This window comes from Talpa europaea (genome assembly GCF_964194135.1).
Source record: "Talpa europaea genome assembly, chromosome: 10".
In the NCBI taxonomy this organism is placed as follows: domain Eukaryota; kingdom Metazoa; phylum Chordata; class Mammalia; order Eulipotyphla; family Talpidae; genus Talpa; species Talpa europaea.
Window position 1 is genome coordinate 33,208,919 of NC_140077.1, and position 15,793 is coordinate 33,224,711.

General features: G+C 34.5%; 1 protein-coding gene across 1 annotated transcript in view; it reads right to left on the minus strand.

Annotated features, from left to right (window-relative positions):
* Nucleotides 1–15,793, minus strand: part of CCSER2 (coiled-coil serine rich protein 2) — a gene marked incomplete at both ends in the record, with an annotated part of 65,320 nt that overhangs the window by 31,465 nt on the left and 18,062 nt on the right. The window contains 2 exons of the mRNA XM_084245436.1: nucleotides 6,036–6,231; nucleotides 6,341–6,350. Coding sequence (XP_084101562.1) covers nucleotides 6,036–6,231; nucleotides 6,341–6,350 — 206 coding nt within the window. The remainder of the gene's footprint in view (nucleotides 1–6,035; nucleotides 6,232–6,340; nucleotides 6,351–15,793) is intronic.

The following is a 15,793-nucleotide window of genomic DNA, read 5'->3' on the forward strand; positions in this document are numbered from 1 at the left end:
AGTACAAAGGAGTCAGAAATAAAAACTCAACATGGTTTATGCCATGAAAATCATTTGATTAAAAATACTACACACACACACACACACATTTTATGTGATGTCTGAGGATAGGCAAGAATTATTTCTGTGCTAGAAATCAGAACAGTGACTGACTGACCCAGGAAAGGAATATTCAATATTCCCACTTGAATGCTGGAAATATTCTGTCTTGACTATATGGTGGTTACATGGACACATACATATGAAAAGTTCCAACTATCTACTTAATACTGTACATCTTAAGCACTTTACTGGATGTAAGCTATACTTCAATTTTTTTTAAAGTTGGAAAACTTTTTACCCTTAAGCCAGTAAGGAAAGTGATAGGATGGTATTAAATCCTACCTCTTGCCAAACTGGTTTAGAAATAACCAACTAAGAATGGCATGTTCAATAATTCACAATCTCTAAAAAAGAGGAATCACTGGGCCTCCCCTGTGGCGCAGCAGTTGAGCGCTGGGTTGCAAAGCTGCCAGCAGCTTCTGCAGCGCTGGTTCAATCCCCGGCTGCTCCCCGGCCACCGGAGGAGGGTCCCACATGGCGCGCAGACCTCTCCTGCTGCCCGCTGCTCCCCTCAGCAGTGTACTTTGTTCCTTCTGCCTCCTCTGCTCCCCGCTCTGGCTCTGGTGAATACTCTCACCTTCCCGCACTTCTGACTGTACCCAGTGCTTGTATAAATAAATAAATAAATCTTAAAAAAATAATAATAACAAATAAAATAAAGTATTTCCTTAGCTTTATGCTTGGGATGAGAGTGAGACTGAACCTCAGGCCAACATAGTACAATTGTGGTGAAACACCTTATCTGTTCAAATGGAACTGAAACTTCCTTGGGATAGCCCCTAAATAAAAACTTTCAAGGAACACTACCACCATATTCTTTTTCAGTCACAGGTGTCCTGAAAGAAATCTCCCAGACCATGGCTTTGTCCTGCATTGAATCAAGAATGCTAAGATAGAAAACATAAGCATGTGGGTCATTTTCTTCTCTAATTATTGTACTTTATACCTATTAAAACAGACTCCCTAGGGATGAGGCCTAAGAACGTGGATTTAGAAAAGTTCAACAGACAACAATGATTGAGAGTAAAAACTATGCATTTGCCAAATATCTAGCATAAATAAATTTTTATTGATTATGTCATATGGACAATACAATCATCAAAACAAACATCTATATCTTGCTGTTTGCTGCAAAGTTGCCCCAAGGACTGTGAGGTAACATAAACACATAGTATTTTGCTTGGACATGGGTATAGTTGTTGGAAGTAGGCAGAACAGGAAAAATACAACAAAATACAACATGAGCTTCAAGGTGAAGGAACAAAAAGGGAAGTGTAGAGAATGAGAAAATACTAAGAAGGTCATTAAGTACTAGGAGATCAGGACACGACTCCAGAAGTTTATACATAAATTTCCAGATTCTTCTATGAATAGCACTAGCTTAAATCTGATCCTAAACAGCCTACCTCATGAATTCTGAGAAATAAGCTAAGATATAAACTAAGACCATTGCCCAGGTTCCAAACTAGTCTCTAGAAGGTGTACACTCAAAACACATCTGATCTGAAAACAGAAATGACTTTAAAATCAGAATCCAAAGGTGGCTCACTGGAACACAGGCTTGAACCCAAATGGATTGTAGGCATTGTCATAAAAATAAAAATCAATAGTACTCCATAAAACCTGAACAAGATAGTCTGGTAACACAATACTCTCATGCAGTCCATAAATACTCTCAACATAAAAATACCAAGGAAAAAGGCAACAGACCAAAAAGCCCAAACAATACAGACGTTGGTATTAACTGGAAGAGATTTTAAAATAGCTGTTATAAAAAATACAATATATGCAATAATATAGATAAATCCATTTATGTGACTGCCTTAAAAAAGCATAAATACAGAGGTATAAAACAGATCAGTGGTTGCCAGGAGTTAGAAATGGGTATAGGCATCAACTTAAAAAAAAAAAAAAAGGAATTGGTGGAGGGGAGCGGGTGGCAGTGAAGGGATGATTGTAATAGCTACACAACTGTATGCATTTGCCAAAGCTTACAAAACTGTAAAACTAAAAGGGTGATTTTACTGCATGTAAATTATACATCAACAGAACAGTACTAGGTTGAACGAATCTCACCTTAGAAATTAATGCCCATCCAGAAATTGTGAAAATGACTTCATTTGGAAACAGAATTGCTGCACATATAATTAAGTTGAGGTCACATTGTATTAGATGCCTATATTCAATATCACTAATACTCTTCTAGAGAGAAATTTTGAAACACAAATCCAGGGATGAGGGTCATATGAAGATGGGAAACAGTAATTAGTGAGGCTTATAGTAAGTCAATGAATGCCCAGGACTGCCAGTAACCACTAGAATCTAGAGGGGCCAGGAACATTCCTCTCCTAGAGCTTTCAGAGAGAACATGGCCCTGACAACACCTTGGTTTTAGATCTCCAGCATCCAAGACTGAGAGAATAAATTTCTACTGTTACATACCACCTAGCTTGTAGTGCTTTACTATGGTGGCCCTAGAAAACCAATATATAAGACCTGACTATAAAAAAATAATAGGCAAATGAGAAGAAAGAGAAACACTAGATAAATCTCAACAAGCACAAGAAAAATAAATATTATTATAACACAAAAGGAAGGTAGAATTAAAAATGAAAAGCATTGATAAAAATAAAGAGACTTATTGGTAATCAGAGAAATGATCCAAGAAGATGTACCAATCCCAAACAAATTATATACCTAATAAAATAGGCTGAAGATACTTAAGGGAAAAAAAAATGACAGTATTAAGAAGTAAAACTGAAAAATCTGTAATTATAGCAGGAAATTAACACTTTTTTCAAGAACTCACAGATCAGGAAAAAATTGAGTAAAAGTAAGATAAATAATGCAATTAGAAAGCTTAATATAATTAACATATTGCTCCTAAAATAAACAGATGATATATTCTATTTAAACAAACATATGACAGTCACAAATTGATCATGCTCTAGGCCAAGGGTTAATAAACTATAGACAGCTGCCAGTTTTATTATAATCCAAAAGCTGAGAATGATTTTTACATATTTAAATGGTTGCATTTTAAATTATTTTCTAGAAATCTACATAACAGCCTCAATTTTGCTTATTGCCTGAAAAAGCTAAAATATTTACTATGTGGTACTCTCAGGAAAAGTTTTCCAACTGCTGTAGGTTGCAAAGGAAATATCAACACAATTCAAATTTATATCATAGATATCATTCATTATTATTAAAGAATTTGCTAAGATTAGATATAAATTAAAAATGAAAGTTCTATACACCAAATAATTTTGACATTTTAAAAAAATTCTATAAATTAAATTTTAATTATAGCCCAAGAAAATTGGGAGTTATTAATGTTTAAGCTATCACTACGCTTCAAAGAAAAAAAATTTTGACAATCTAGTTTAGATTTAGGAGATAAAGAGGGATGAAAAGTTATTTCATCAAAACACAAGTGCCTAAAGACTATAAACATAATCACCTACCGAATCAAATAATAAAGCCACTTCCCCCTCCAAATAACTTTGACACTAAGCAATGGTAATAACTCTGTTAAACCTCAACCAAGATGAAAAGTGCTTAGGTCACATTAGGAAGTATTTTGAGAAAAGCTTCTTAAGCAGTAGAGGCATTAAAAAATCATAAAATGGAAAGAAAAGACACACAAAAAACTGAAGAAATAAACGTGCAATGCTCATGTTTCACAGTACATTTACGGGCCAGTGCTGGGCACTGTTCTAAGCATTTTGTGTTACGCATAGTTTATAAATACATATATGCAAAAGTAATACATAAAAATTACAACATACCAATGTCCAAAAAAGTAAATAATTAAAAGTTAGGTGTACAAGTATTTAAGTTTGCTTTACACTGAATGAAGTATCTCAGCAGTTTCTATGGGTTCTATTTAGGAGTTTTGAACTCTGATTGCAATTAACTTTAAGTTGTCATTAACAGTTTATTAAAGATTCAAAAAGATAAGCCATCCTCTATTCTAAGAGCATCAGAAGACAATTGTCAGGAAGCCACCTTTCATTTTTCGTTTTTGCCACAGCATAAAAGTAAATTTTTGTTATAATATTATAATTCTTACACTTACTAACTTGTTGGAAAATCCTATAACAAACTCCATCTTACCCATGTACTTATTCTATGAGTTTGCAAAAACTGGGATTTTCCTATGAGCTCCAGAGCAGTTACAATGGACATGGATACTTATAATAACTAACAAAACTGCTTGGCAGCACTAACAAATCCATGCTGACAAGCATCATCAATGATGTCAACAAAGCTGCCTTGTGTTTCAGATATGCTACAACACAATCACAAGAGGCATCCTAGGAAAGGGAGTAGAGGAGAGGTTGATTTTTTTCTTTTTCTTTTCAAAAAGGCTTTTTGTTAAATACAAAGGGATTTGGGTGAGCAGTCACGTCATTTCACACAAGCTAGGATGGGCACAGAAAATAATTTTTGAGTAATGCTTTAATTCACTTAACGGGATTTAAAATCTAGTGATTCAAGCTACATTTGTGAGGATTTCAAAATCAATCTTATAAAGCCTGATTTTCAAAAAGTACTTCAAAGATGAGGTGATACTAATAAATGGCTGGGACAAAAAAAAACATTTTAAAGCAGAAAAAACTACCTTGCATTCAAATTGACTAAAACAATGTCACATACAGTGCTTTTCATAATATTTTAAGCAAATATTTATTTACAAATTTCTACTCTGTGAAATTTAAAAAATTAAACCTAAGTGACTCAGGATATCCTTTAGTGGGGAGGTGTAACTTAAAATCATTTCTTCTATTACAATTTTTCTACATTTAAAAAACATTCAGCTCTTCGAATCATTTGTTAATAGTATGAAACAAGAAACTAAATAAATGTCAATACTACTGAGTTTTTCCTCATTATTTATTTATTTATTTCTCAGTATTTATTTTTTCAGTATTTATTTAAAAATCCTGAGTCCAACTGTTTTTCAAATGTCAACACATTTCTGGATTTTCTATTTTCATCCATATTCTCTGTGCAATGCCTCAGGATTTTAGAACACAGCCCTGTCATCCTCTGCAGATAATTGCTCTCCTTTTGAGAAACAGCTTGTGGCCTCCTGTTGGGTCTTGGTAAAATTCTAGAATTCTAAAGGCTTGCTACCATAAGAAGCTAAAACTGAGGAAAGTAACCCAGAAGTCAAACTGTTTGTTCTTTCTCAATCATAATTTTAAACTAAACTTAACTAGTCTACAAAAGACATTTAAAACTAAAGATATCTGTAATTTAAAATTAGTGTTTTATTCCTTCATTTCCTGCTGTTCATGTGAACTTACCTGTAATATTCAAACAATACTAAAATGCTCAGAGAAAGAAAAAAACTGATGAATCAGAATACAAGTTCTATCATCAGCCAACCCTGTGTGTTTGCACATGGCACATCACAGCTCAGTCTAGATTTTCTCAAAGGAAAAAAAAAAGGGGAGGGAGAGAGAGAGAGAAGGCTGGGGAAGACTGAACTTAAAGGTTTCAAACAAAACTGAAATTATGAGACTATGATTATGTAAATAAAAACTGTTTCTTGTTTCCCACTTAGCTGAAATTATACTACTAGCCACTGATGACTGAATGCCTACAGAGTTTCAGTTACAGAGCATTCAATTTATAACACTTAATTCTCTCAACAACTTTATAGTGTAGATACTATAAAAGTGAGGAAACAGATACAGAAACTGGCTTGCCAAATATCATACTCATAAATGCTGGTGACTATAATAAGCTCATCATATTAAGGTCCTATATTTTATTTCCCCATAAAAAATTCTTTTTATAAGCATTATTTCTACAGAAATCTAAATAGACATTAAAAATCCAATTAACTTTGTTTAAAAAATAAAATCACTCCATTTCGCAATTAAAAACATCAGAGTTAAAAATGTTCATTATGTGTTTACCTGATGCAGCAGACGTTTCAGTTTGAGTAACTGAGTTTTTACAGCAGTACAATCCTGGACCATGTGCCGGAGGGTCATCTCATCCAGCATCACTGTGTTTTCTGGCACATCTATAAACATCTTCTGAGCCTGGAAAAACGGCGTCCCTCCATAGCTTTCAAAATGACCCAAAGGAGATTCTCTATAAGGAGAGCCTCTGGAAGGCAAGGGAAGAAGGTGTAAGAAAAACATAGGCAATATAATCTCAGAAAGAAATAATTGCAGTGATTATTCAATACATTTATCATTATCACAAATTTACTTACCTCAGATAATCTGTAGCCACCAAAAGGTCCAATCAGTTCTAGCTGTAATTAATACAATTATCTTCTGCACTCCCCCCATTTGTGTGTTTTATACAATGGCTGAATAAACCTTGTTAAGAACTAGAATAGAAACAAAAAAACACTGGGGGAAAACCTTCCCTGAAAAAAATTACATTTTCCTTTTTTGAAGTGATTCTCATCTCTTAGCTTTTGACTCTAATTGGCCTCTCAAAAGTCACTTTTTTTTGAAAAAAGATTTATTTTATTTATTCAAGAACCGGGGTAAAAGCCAGATACGTGGGAGGGTGAGAGGAGTCACCAGAGACAGAGTGGGGAACAGAACAGGCAGACTGACAAAATACACTGCTGAGGGGAGCAGCGAGTGAGTCAGGAGAGGTCTGCTCACGATGTGGGTTGCTCCGAGGCCAGTGGGGATCGAACTGGCACTGCAGAGGCTGCGGACAGTTTCACAGCAATGCTCAACTGCCTGCGCCACCAGGGAGGCCCCCCACATATTTTTTTAACCTCTTAGCAATGCTACCAACATTCATCCCTAGTTTGGACATACCCCTGGACTCCTATTTCTGGAGAATTCTAGCAAGACAATTAAAATAGATGAACTGTCATTCTTTTTTTATTTTTAACATTGTTGATAAATCATCTTTACCAATAAAGATTAAATAGGCTTTTTAAATGTCTTCCATATACCACATAATTCCCATTCTTAAATTACATTAAAATCAATTAAAAATCTAAGCTAAAAAGCTTAAACTTCCCTTTAATTTCATACAACTATACATGCTGAGTAACGGGGAACTAGGAATAATGTGATTCATGGATGCGTAAAATGGTTTTAACCAGAAGTCATAATTACACAATTTTTAAATTACTGTATTAGAATTACACATCATTCCAGTTGGTTCTCAAGACAAGAATGTAATATAGATGGAAAATCTCAATATTCAAATAACGTACTGAGAAAGTATTCTTTTCAATATAACAGCTATGTTAACACATCAGGATTAAATTTAAAGTCATATTTAATTTTCAAATGTCACAATGCATTAATTTTCAACCATGTTGAAAAAGCAGAAATATGGTCTCTACTGGATTTTCTAGTTTTTAACAAGTATTACCAAACCTCTAAATTCTCAAGTATTTCAGTATAAACTTGATTTTCACAAGATTGTTTTTCTCTGAATATTTCTCATACTTGATTTCAGATCTGATTTTTCTTTTAACAAAGAAAAAGATTTTAAGATCTTTTAAATAGTTGATCTATAGGCTATATGTTAATTTGTTCACATATAATTCTGCTTTATTTTTATTGGCTTAAACCTTAGTTGAACTATTAAATTTCAAATAATGGATCTAGATTAATTAGTATGAATCTGTCATCCATGACTGAAGTGATAGGTATTTTATACAGAGTGATCAAAGTGTTTAGCAGTCAAAAGCTAACAAAATAGTAAGACAAAAATACAGGTTCACCTGGCAAATCGTAGAAGTGATAAGACCTGTGTTTTCAGAGAGGATTAAAAAAAAGTTGACATACTTTGGGAACCTTTCCTAGTAGGAAAAAATTTCAGATGCACTGTAAAGTATGAACTCTGAATTTGACTGAAAGATTAAGATTTTCTAGAAAAAGAAAAGTAATGGCACAAAGTGCACGTCTTTCTTAAATGTAGTTTATGAAGCCCCCACATGGGAGCCTGAATCCCAATTTGTTCAATTCATCATTTAACACACCTGACTCCTCCGGACACAAGTTAATCCCCAGCCAAGTACATGAGACTGACAAAGCAAGATGCAATTTCCTCAACCTCTCTGTCCTATGGACCAATCTACCCATTCTGCTCTCCACTGCACACTTAAACTGGAGAACAGTAAGTACTCTACATCTAAACTTAGTTGGCATTTTATCACAGAAAGCTTCCTTAATCCCCCAAAGCAGGCTTTGGTACACTTCCATAAGTATCCTTATAGAACCCTCCACTGAGCCCCATAATACTTTTCACAGGTATCGTGTTTCTTTGCCATCTATGGCAAATTATGAACTCCACGAAGATGTAATATAGATGGGAAATGTGTATTCTTCCCTTCGTATTAGAGACAGATGGGCTTTTGTTTTGTTGTTGTTGCTTTCACTAAACTGAGTAAACAGCATGATTTTTTAATCACTATATTTTTTACCACTAGATTTTTTTTAAGCTTCATCTCTAAGATTCTAAAGTTCTTTAGTTGCAACATGAAAAGTACTATTTTAGAGTTGCAATCTGGAAGGAATCACATTAAAAACTCCCAGTTAATAAATTAAAATTTATTTTTTTATTTTACCAAGTTCGTAAATGAAAGAATAGAGAGAAAAGAGAATAAAGGAGACTGCCCTGCAGACCACTGCATGAGAATCATGTAAGGGATAAGGGTTTATATCAGTATGACATAAACATGGAAATATGGAATGAAAGTAACTAATGAATTTAAAAAATTTCAAAGGAAGAGTCAGTAAGTCTTGATCACTGACTGAACACAAAGAATTAGCATCGAGAAAGGACGTGGTCTTGAAAATCAGTTAGCTCTGGCCTAAGATTTAGTTTTAAATCCTGGCTGACAGTAACTGGCTTTTGAAAATACTTAGTATTTTTGGGTCACAATCTCTTTAACTTTCACTGTTCTCCAGTGGGTAACAAAGTTGATATGCCTTAGGTAGCATTTGAAACACTTTCATTATGAGATCCAAAACTAAACTTAGAGGGCCTCCCTGGTGGCACAAAGGGTTGAGACATAAACCTATGAAGCTATTCTTAACCACTGCAGCATGAATTAGATCCCCAGCTGGCCAGGGAGCTACCCACATGGCATAGCAGACCTCTCCTGGCTCACCCCCTGCTCAGCAGTGTATTTCAGTTAGTCTGCCTGTTCTGTTCCCCACTCTGTCTCTGGTGAATCCTCTCACCGCCCCCCCTACCTCTGGCCTATACCTCAGTTCTTGGATGCATAAAATAAATCTTTAAAAAAAAACAAACTAAACTTACACCTTCTCCTAGTACTAAAATGCTACTTACTCCTGAAGCCTTTCCTGGTATCTTCAACAAGATAAGAACTAAGAAAGGTTAAAGCATTTGAAACAGTACCGGATATATAGTAAATACAAAAGGCCAATTTTTATTATATTATATATAGGAAATATGAAAGGCCAATTTTTATTACATTACTATATAGTAAATATGAAAGGCCAATTTTTATTATATTACTGTGTTACTATCAATAATTTCCAACTTCATATTGTAAAAACTTTCCAAATGAAATGTCTAAAAAGTATCATTAGTGCCATATACTGCTCACCTTTATCCCCCAACTTAGTAAATGTTGACACATTGCTTGTTATCTGTGTATTTGTTGCTATATCCTCTGACAATGAAAGTTGGAAATAATGCAACATGTAACTGGAAGAATGTTTGAAATTTGCTAGAAAAATGAACACAACTGAGAAGGCTGAGAGTAGAAGACAAAGATGAAACAGAAACCAACTATATAAGAGGGTATTTTCAGAAAATAAAGGACACTACTAAGAGATAAAGATAATGGAAGATTTTGACATCACCTTTTGAGATGGTGCTGTTCACTCATGACAACCAGAACCTTCAAAACAAAATAGTGAGTGGTAACATCGCCTTCCAAGAGAGCAAACACAAACCCAAGACAAAGGTTCAAAGAACATAAAGAAAAATAAACATGAAACAAAAAAGGAATTATTGGACACAACACCTTGTAACGTGTTGACAGACATAAAATTGTAGTTGTGTACAAATGATAACAATCATGGCTTTCTACTAGAGAAATGAGATGCTGAAAGCAACACAATACTGAAGGTTACTTTGGGAATAAACTGGAAGGTTAGCAGTGTGTGAGCAAAGACAGAACCCAGGCAGTTGGGAGGAGCGTATGAACAACTGAAACAACATAGGTATCAGTGAAGCTAAAAATGTATTAAGAATAAGTATCAGAATACAAAAAAGAATTTAAAGTCTTTTCACAGACTTTAAATTTAATGCACATTTAAATTTAATGCACATACATTAGCAGCACTTGACATACAATCCACAAGCCTAATAATCACATTGTTACCTAATTACTCACCGCAGTTTTCATAATTACTCACTGAAGGTTTTTTGCACATGACATGCAAAATGATGAATCAGTCTCCTATGAATATCCTTAATACCTTTCAGCCCACATTTCATCATCTTATTCAAAAGAATAGCATTCAGACATTCTTAATTCACTACTTGAGAAGTTTAAACGATAACTGTTGAGGCTTATTTATCATTTATGACGTGGTAGGCAGTCTTCTAAGGTTCCTGAATATATCGTTTTATCATAATCTATTTTTTTTATTCTTGCAGTTTAAAGCAATCTCCCCAAATTATGTATTATGTGACTGTATCCATATACATGTTATGTACTTATTATTGTCTACTATGCAGTGTAGACTGAATACTAACATGTATGATTATACACAAAATCTTAAGGTTTGCAATTCATTGGTTAGATTGGTGAAAGGCAGAAGAAAGAAAAAGAGATTTTTCATTTTCATTTATTTCCCAATCTGGGTCACAGTTTGACTTCACAACACAGTCAATGTTTCTTTTCTCACCATTAATAAAAACTGTATATAAAAATTAAATATATGTATTTTTATGTTCACAGATTATATATTTTTTAAATGTCAGATTCAACAATCTCAATCAAAATACCAGCAAGTTATCCTTGGATAGCAACAAAATGATTCTGAAGTTTATATGAACAAGCAAGAGTCACAATAACCAACACAACATTGAAGATGATTAAATCAGAACACTGACACTATGTTCCAGACTTACCATATACAGTAATCAAGAGTGGAACTACTGAAAGACCTGACAAATCAACAAAGCAGAATAAAGATTTCAGAAATACACAAATATAGTCTATTGATCCTTGACAAAGGAGCAAAGGTAAGTCAAAGGAGAGAGGACAGTCTTTTCAACAAATGATAATGGAACAACTAGACATTCACATGCAAAAAAATAACCTTAGATACCTATCACAAATCTTAACTCAATGTGGATCAGAGAACTAAACTTAAATGCAAATCTAAAAAACAACAAAGGAGAAAAATCCTTTGGCAATAGGTCTCAGATACAACACAAAACATACCTCTCACAACAGAAATAAAGTGCATTACATAAAATTTTAAAAATCTGCTGTGGAAAAACCATTAGGAAAATAAAAAGGCAAACTAAGAAAATACTTGTAACGTATATATATAGGATAAATATCTAAAATATACCAAGAATTCTTAAAATTCAACAGAATCCCAATTAAAAATGAGCAAAATATCTAAATATCTCACTACAGAAGATATACAGATGGTAAATAAGCATTTAAAAATTTCTCAACACCATATACCATTAGTAAATTGAAAAATAAAATAACAATGAGATAACACTATATACCAATTACAAGGGCAAAAAATCAAAACACAATACCAAAAGCTGATGTGAACATATAGCAACAGAAGTTCTCATTCACTGCTGGTAGAAACACAAAAAGTACCACCACTTTTAGAGACAGTTTTACAGTTTCTTACCAAACTAACTAACACACTCTTAGTATATAACCCAGCAATCATGCTTCTTAATATTTACCAATGATACTTCAGTCAGTCAAAAATGTGTACATATAAATGGTAAAAGCAGCTTTACTCATAATTGCCAAATTGAGGAAACAATCAACATGTCCTTCAGTAGGTAAATGAATAAAAAAACTCTTAAGTACATCCATACAACAGACCATTATTCAGTGATAAAAAGAAATGAGCTACCAAGCCATGAAAGAGAGAAACCTGAAATACATACGCTAAGTAAAAGAAGTCCGATCTGAAAAGGCTACATACTGTTTTCAACTATATGACATTCTGGAAAAGGCAATGCATGGAAACAATGAAAAGTTCAGTTATTACAGTGAGGACCCTGGTTAGGGAGCTAGGAGGGGGTTGATACAAGTGGTAGAGAAGAAAAGATGAAAGGACATGGAATTTTAAGGTCAGTGAAATTATTCTGCATGCTACTGTAGTAGTAGAAACATGTCATTATGCATTTGTCAAACCCAACTGAATAGATAAACAAAGAATGTTTTTAGTTAATAATTATGTATCACTATTGACTTATCAATTCTGAAAATATTAGGCTAATGCAAGATGTTAATAACAAGAGAAATTATATGTATAAGAGAAGCTGAGGGAGTATATGAAAATGCTCTGTATTTCTGCAACCTAAAACTGCATTTTAAAATGAAGTCTATTAATTACCAAAAAAAATAGAAGTGAAGTACTTCTAGAATGACAGACCAAAAATCTCCATATACTTCTCCATAAATGTACTAAGAACACTGGCAAATTATCAAAACAACTTTTTAGTATGCTGGAAATGGTCAACCAAATGCTTCCAACAACTGAAAAGTGATTATAAGAAGAAAAATCCAACTAAGAACAAGCTCTGTGGCATGTTAATTTAATTTATTGCCCATCCCTACCTTCCTAGTTCTGCAGTAGCTTGAAAACCAAGGTCTTAATGTTAAGCATGGTAGCTGTGAAATTCAGTAATCACTGGGGATGTGGGGGAGGGAGCTGGAGAGGGAGTAGGATGTAAATCGGGTTAAACACTCCACGAAGCATCATTTCCAGTGAACTGTTAGTTCTTGATCTATCTGGCACCTCCCTAGAAAAAGCCCATTCTCAGGAGCTGTTTTATTTGATCCCATTCAGCATTCATTTAGGGTAATAACCTTATCTCTAATATAATTGTTTGGAAAAAAAGACAGTTGTTTGAAATCTTACTGCTTGAGACATGATACCAACTGGAACAAAGGAGAAGTTGGAATGAGATATCCACAAAAAAGTTTTGAAAAGCCTCACACATATATCTGTGCATATAAATGGCCAAATACATAGGCTAAGTACTTGCTTAAGAATACCTGAAAATGGGGCCTCCCCGGTGGCGCAGCGGTTGAGCGCTGGGTTGTGAAGCTGCCAGCGGCCTCTGCTGCACCGGTTCGATCCCCGGCTGCTCCCCGGCCACCGGAGGAGGGTCCCACATGGCGCGCAGACCTCTCCTGCCGCCCACTGCTCCCCTCAGCAGTGTACTTCAGTCCTTCTGCCTGCTCTGCTCCCCACTCTGGCTCTGGTGATTTCTCTCACCCTCCCATGCTTCTGACTGTACCCAGTGCATGTATAAACAAAACAAACAAATAAATAAATAAATAAAAAACATACCTCTATAAAAACAAAAAAAAAAAAAAAAAAGAATACCTGAAAATGTCTTAATCTCTCACCACTGTCTAACCTTGAGTGAGCAAGAAATGAAGTCTAAGAGAGAGCTATAAATTGCTAACAGGTTGTTAAAGGCATGCCTGAACACACACACAAAGTTCCTTGGTGAAAAGTTAATGACTAATTAGTTCAAGACATGTAAGAAAATGCTATCTAATGATTAGATCATCACACTCCAAAATATGATAAACTAAGAGAGACATATTGTAGTTAAACTGTCAAAAATCAAAGGAAAAAGTGAAAATCCCAAACACAGCAAGAAAAATGTGGCTTATCAGGTAGACAACATGCTCAGTAAGATTTACAGCTGATAGTTCATCAGGAAGCATGGTAGTCAAAAATGCTAAGAAGACTGAGAACCAATAATTCTACATCCAGCAAAGCTATCCTTCAAAATAAAGAAGTGAAAACATTCCAGATAACCAAAAACTTAGATAATTTGTTGCTAGCATGCCTCCCATACAAGATATACTGGCTTTAATACCACTTATTCGTTAGTAGATAAACTAAATAGGAAGATCAACTAAAAGGAGATGAACACTACAAACTAGTAAAACTTAACAGACATCTACAGAACATCTTAAATATTTAATTGTAATCAAAAAACTTGCCATAAATAAAAGTCCAGGCCCCAACAGCTTTACTAATGAATTTTACAAAATGCTCAAGAATTGACAAAAATCTTTCACACTCTTTCAAAAAATAAAAAAGAACACTTCCAATGCAATCTATGTGACAATGTCAAATAGCACAAAAAGACATCATAAGAAAATTAAAGACCAACATTTCTTATAAATACTAGCACAATTAATCTGGCAATACATAAAAGGATTATATACCATGATCAGGTTGAATTTAACCAAGAAATGCAGGTTAGTGCAACTTCTGAAAATCAGTTAATATCACACAGCACATTAAGAGAACAGAGAAATATCAATAGACACAAATTCAATAGCTTTTCATGATAAAATCATAACAAAATAAATAGAAGGGAATTGCATAACAAAATGTGAATAGAAGGGAATTTCCTCAACCTGATATAAAGAGTATCAATGCAAAACCCAAAGTTAACAATATACTTAATAGTGTCAGTCTGAATGCTATCAAAACTAGATTCCTGTTTTTACCATTCTTATTCAACACTGTACTGAAGGTTCTGAAGTCATAGAAACTGTTCATGAAACAAAACAAAAAAATAATCCAGATTGGAAAGAAAATAGTAGAGCTATCTCTGTTCTCAGATGACATGATCTTACGTAGAGAGAATCCAATGCATGTAAGGAACCAGAAAGGGTTATATGAACCATATATACAAACCCTATAGCTTCTCAGGATTGTAACAAAGCTTACAATGAAGAGGGACAGTGAGCCAAAGGCCAAGATTTTTGTGAACTAGGAGTAGGGAACAGAGAGGTGGAGTTGATATTATCAACAGCTCTAAGCCTCAAAGAGGCTTAAAAATACTTCATTTAGAAGTGGCAATGAGGGCCTCCGCTGGTGGCGCAGGGGTTGAGCGCTGGGCCCGCAGCCTCTGCAGCGCTGGTTCATTCCCCCTGGCCGCTGGCGAGGGTCCCACACACACACACAAAAAAAAAGGAGTGGCAAAGAAATGAAAAGAAAAGACCCCCACCTATAAACAGCAAGTACTAGAGGGAGTGGAAAATAAAACATCTTCAGGTAAGACTGCTACTAAGGAATTACTATATTTAGGAAAGAGTTAGGTTTCAGATCTACAGGAAAAATTAGGAAAAGAAGGATGTGAATTTGTTAGAATGTAAGATTTCCATGTAGCATAGTGGAAGGTGTAGGAAAAATGGGAGAGGTCCAGGGAGAAAAGGAATGAAAGGTGAGGTCTGGTGAAAAAGAGTACAGTATAATTAAGGAAATAAAGAAAAACTTCATCAGTGGTTCTGAACAACCAGTTCCCTGGAATTATAGAAAGACATAATTCTGTAATTAACTATGACAAAAATGACATTTGAAGGACAGACAGGAAAGGGAATCAACAATCAAGAAGTTATATGGGCCTCATTGGTGGTACAAGGGGTTATAAACACAGCACCTATGAAGCAATCCGCAAC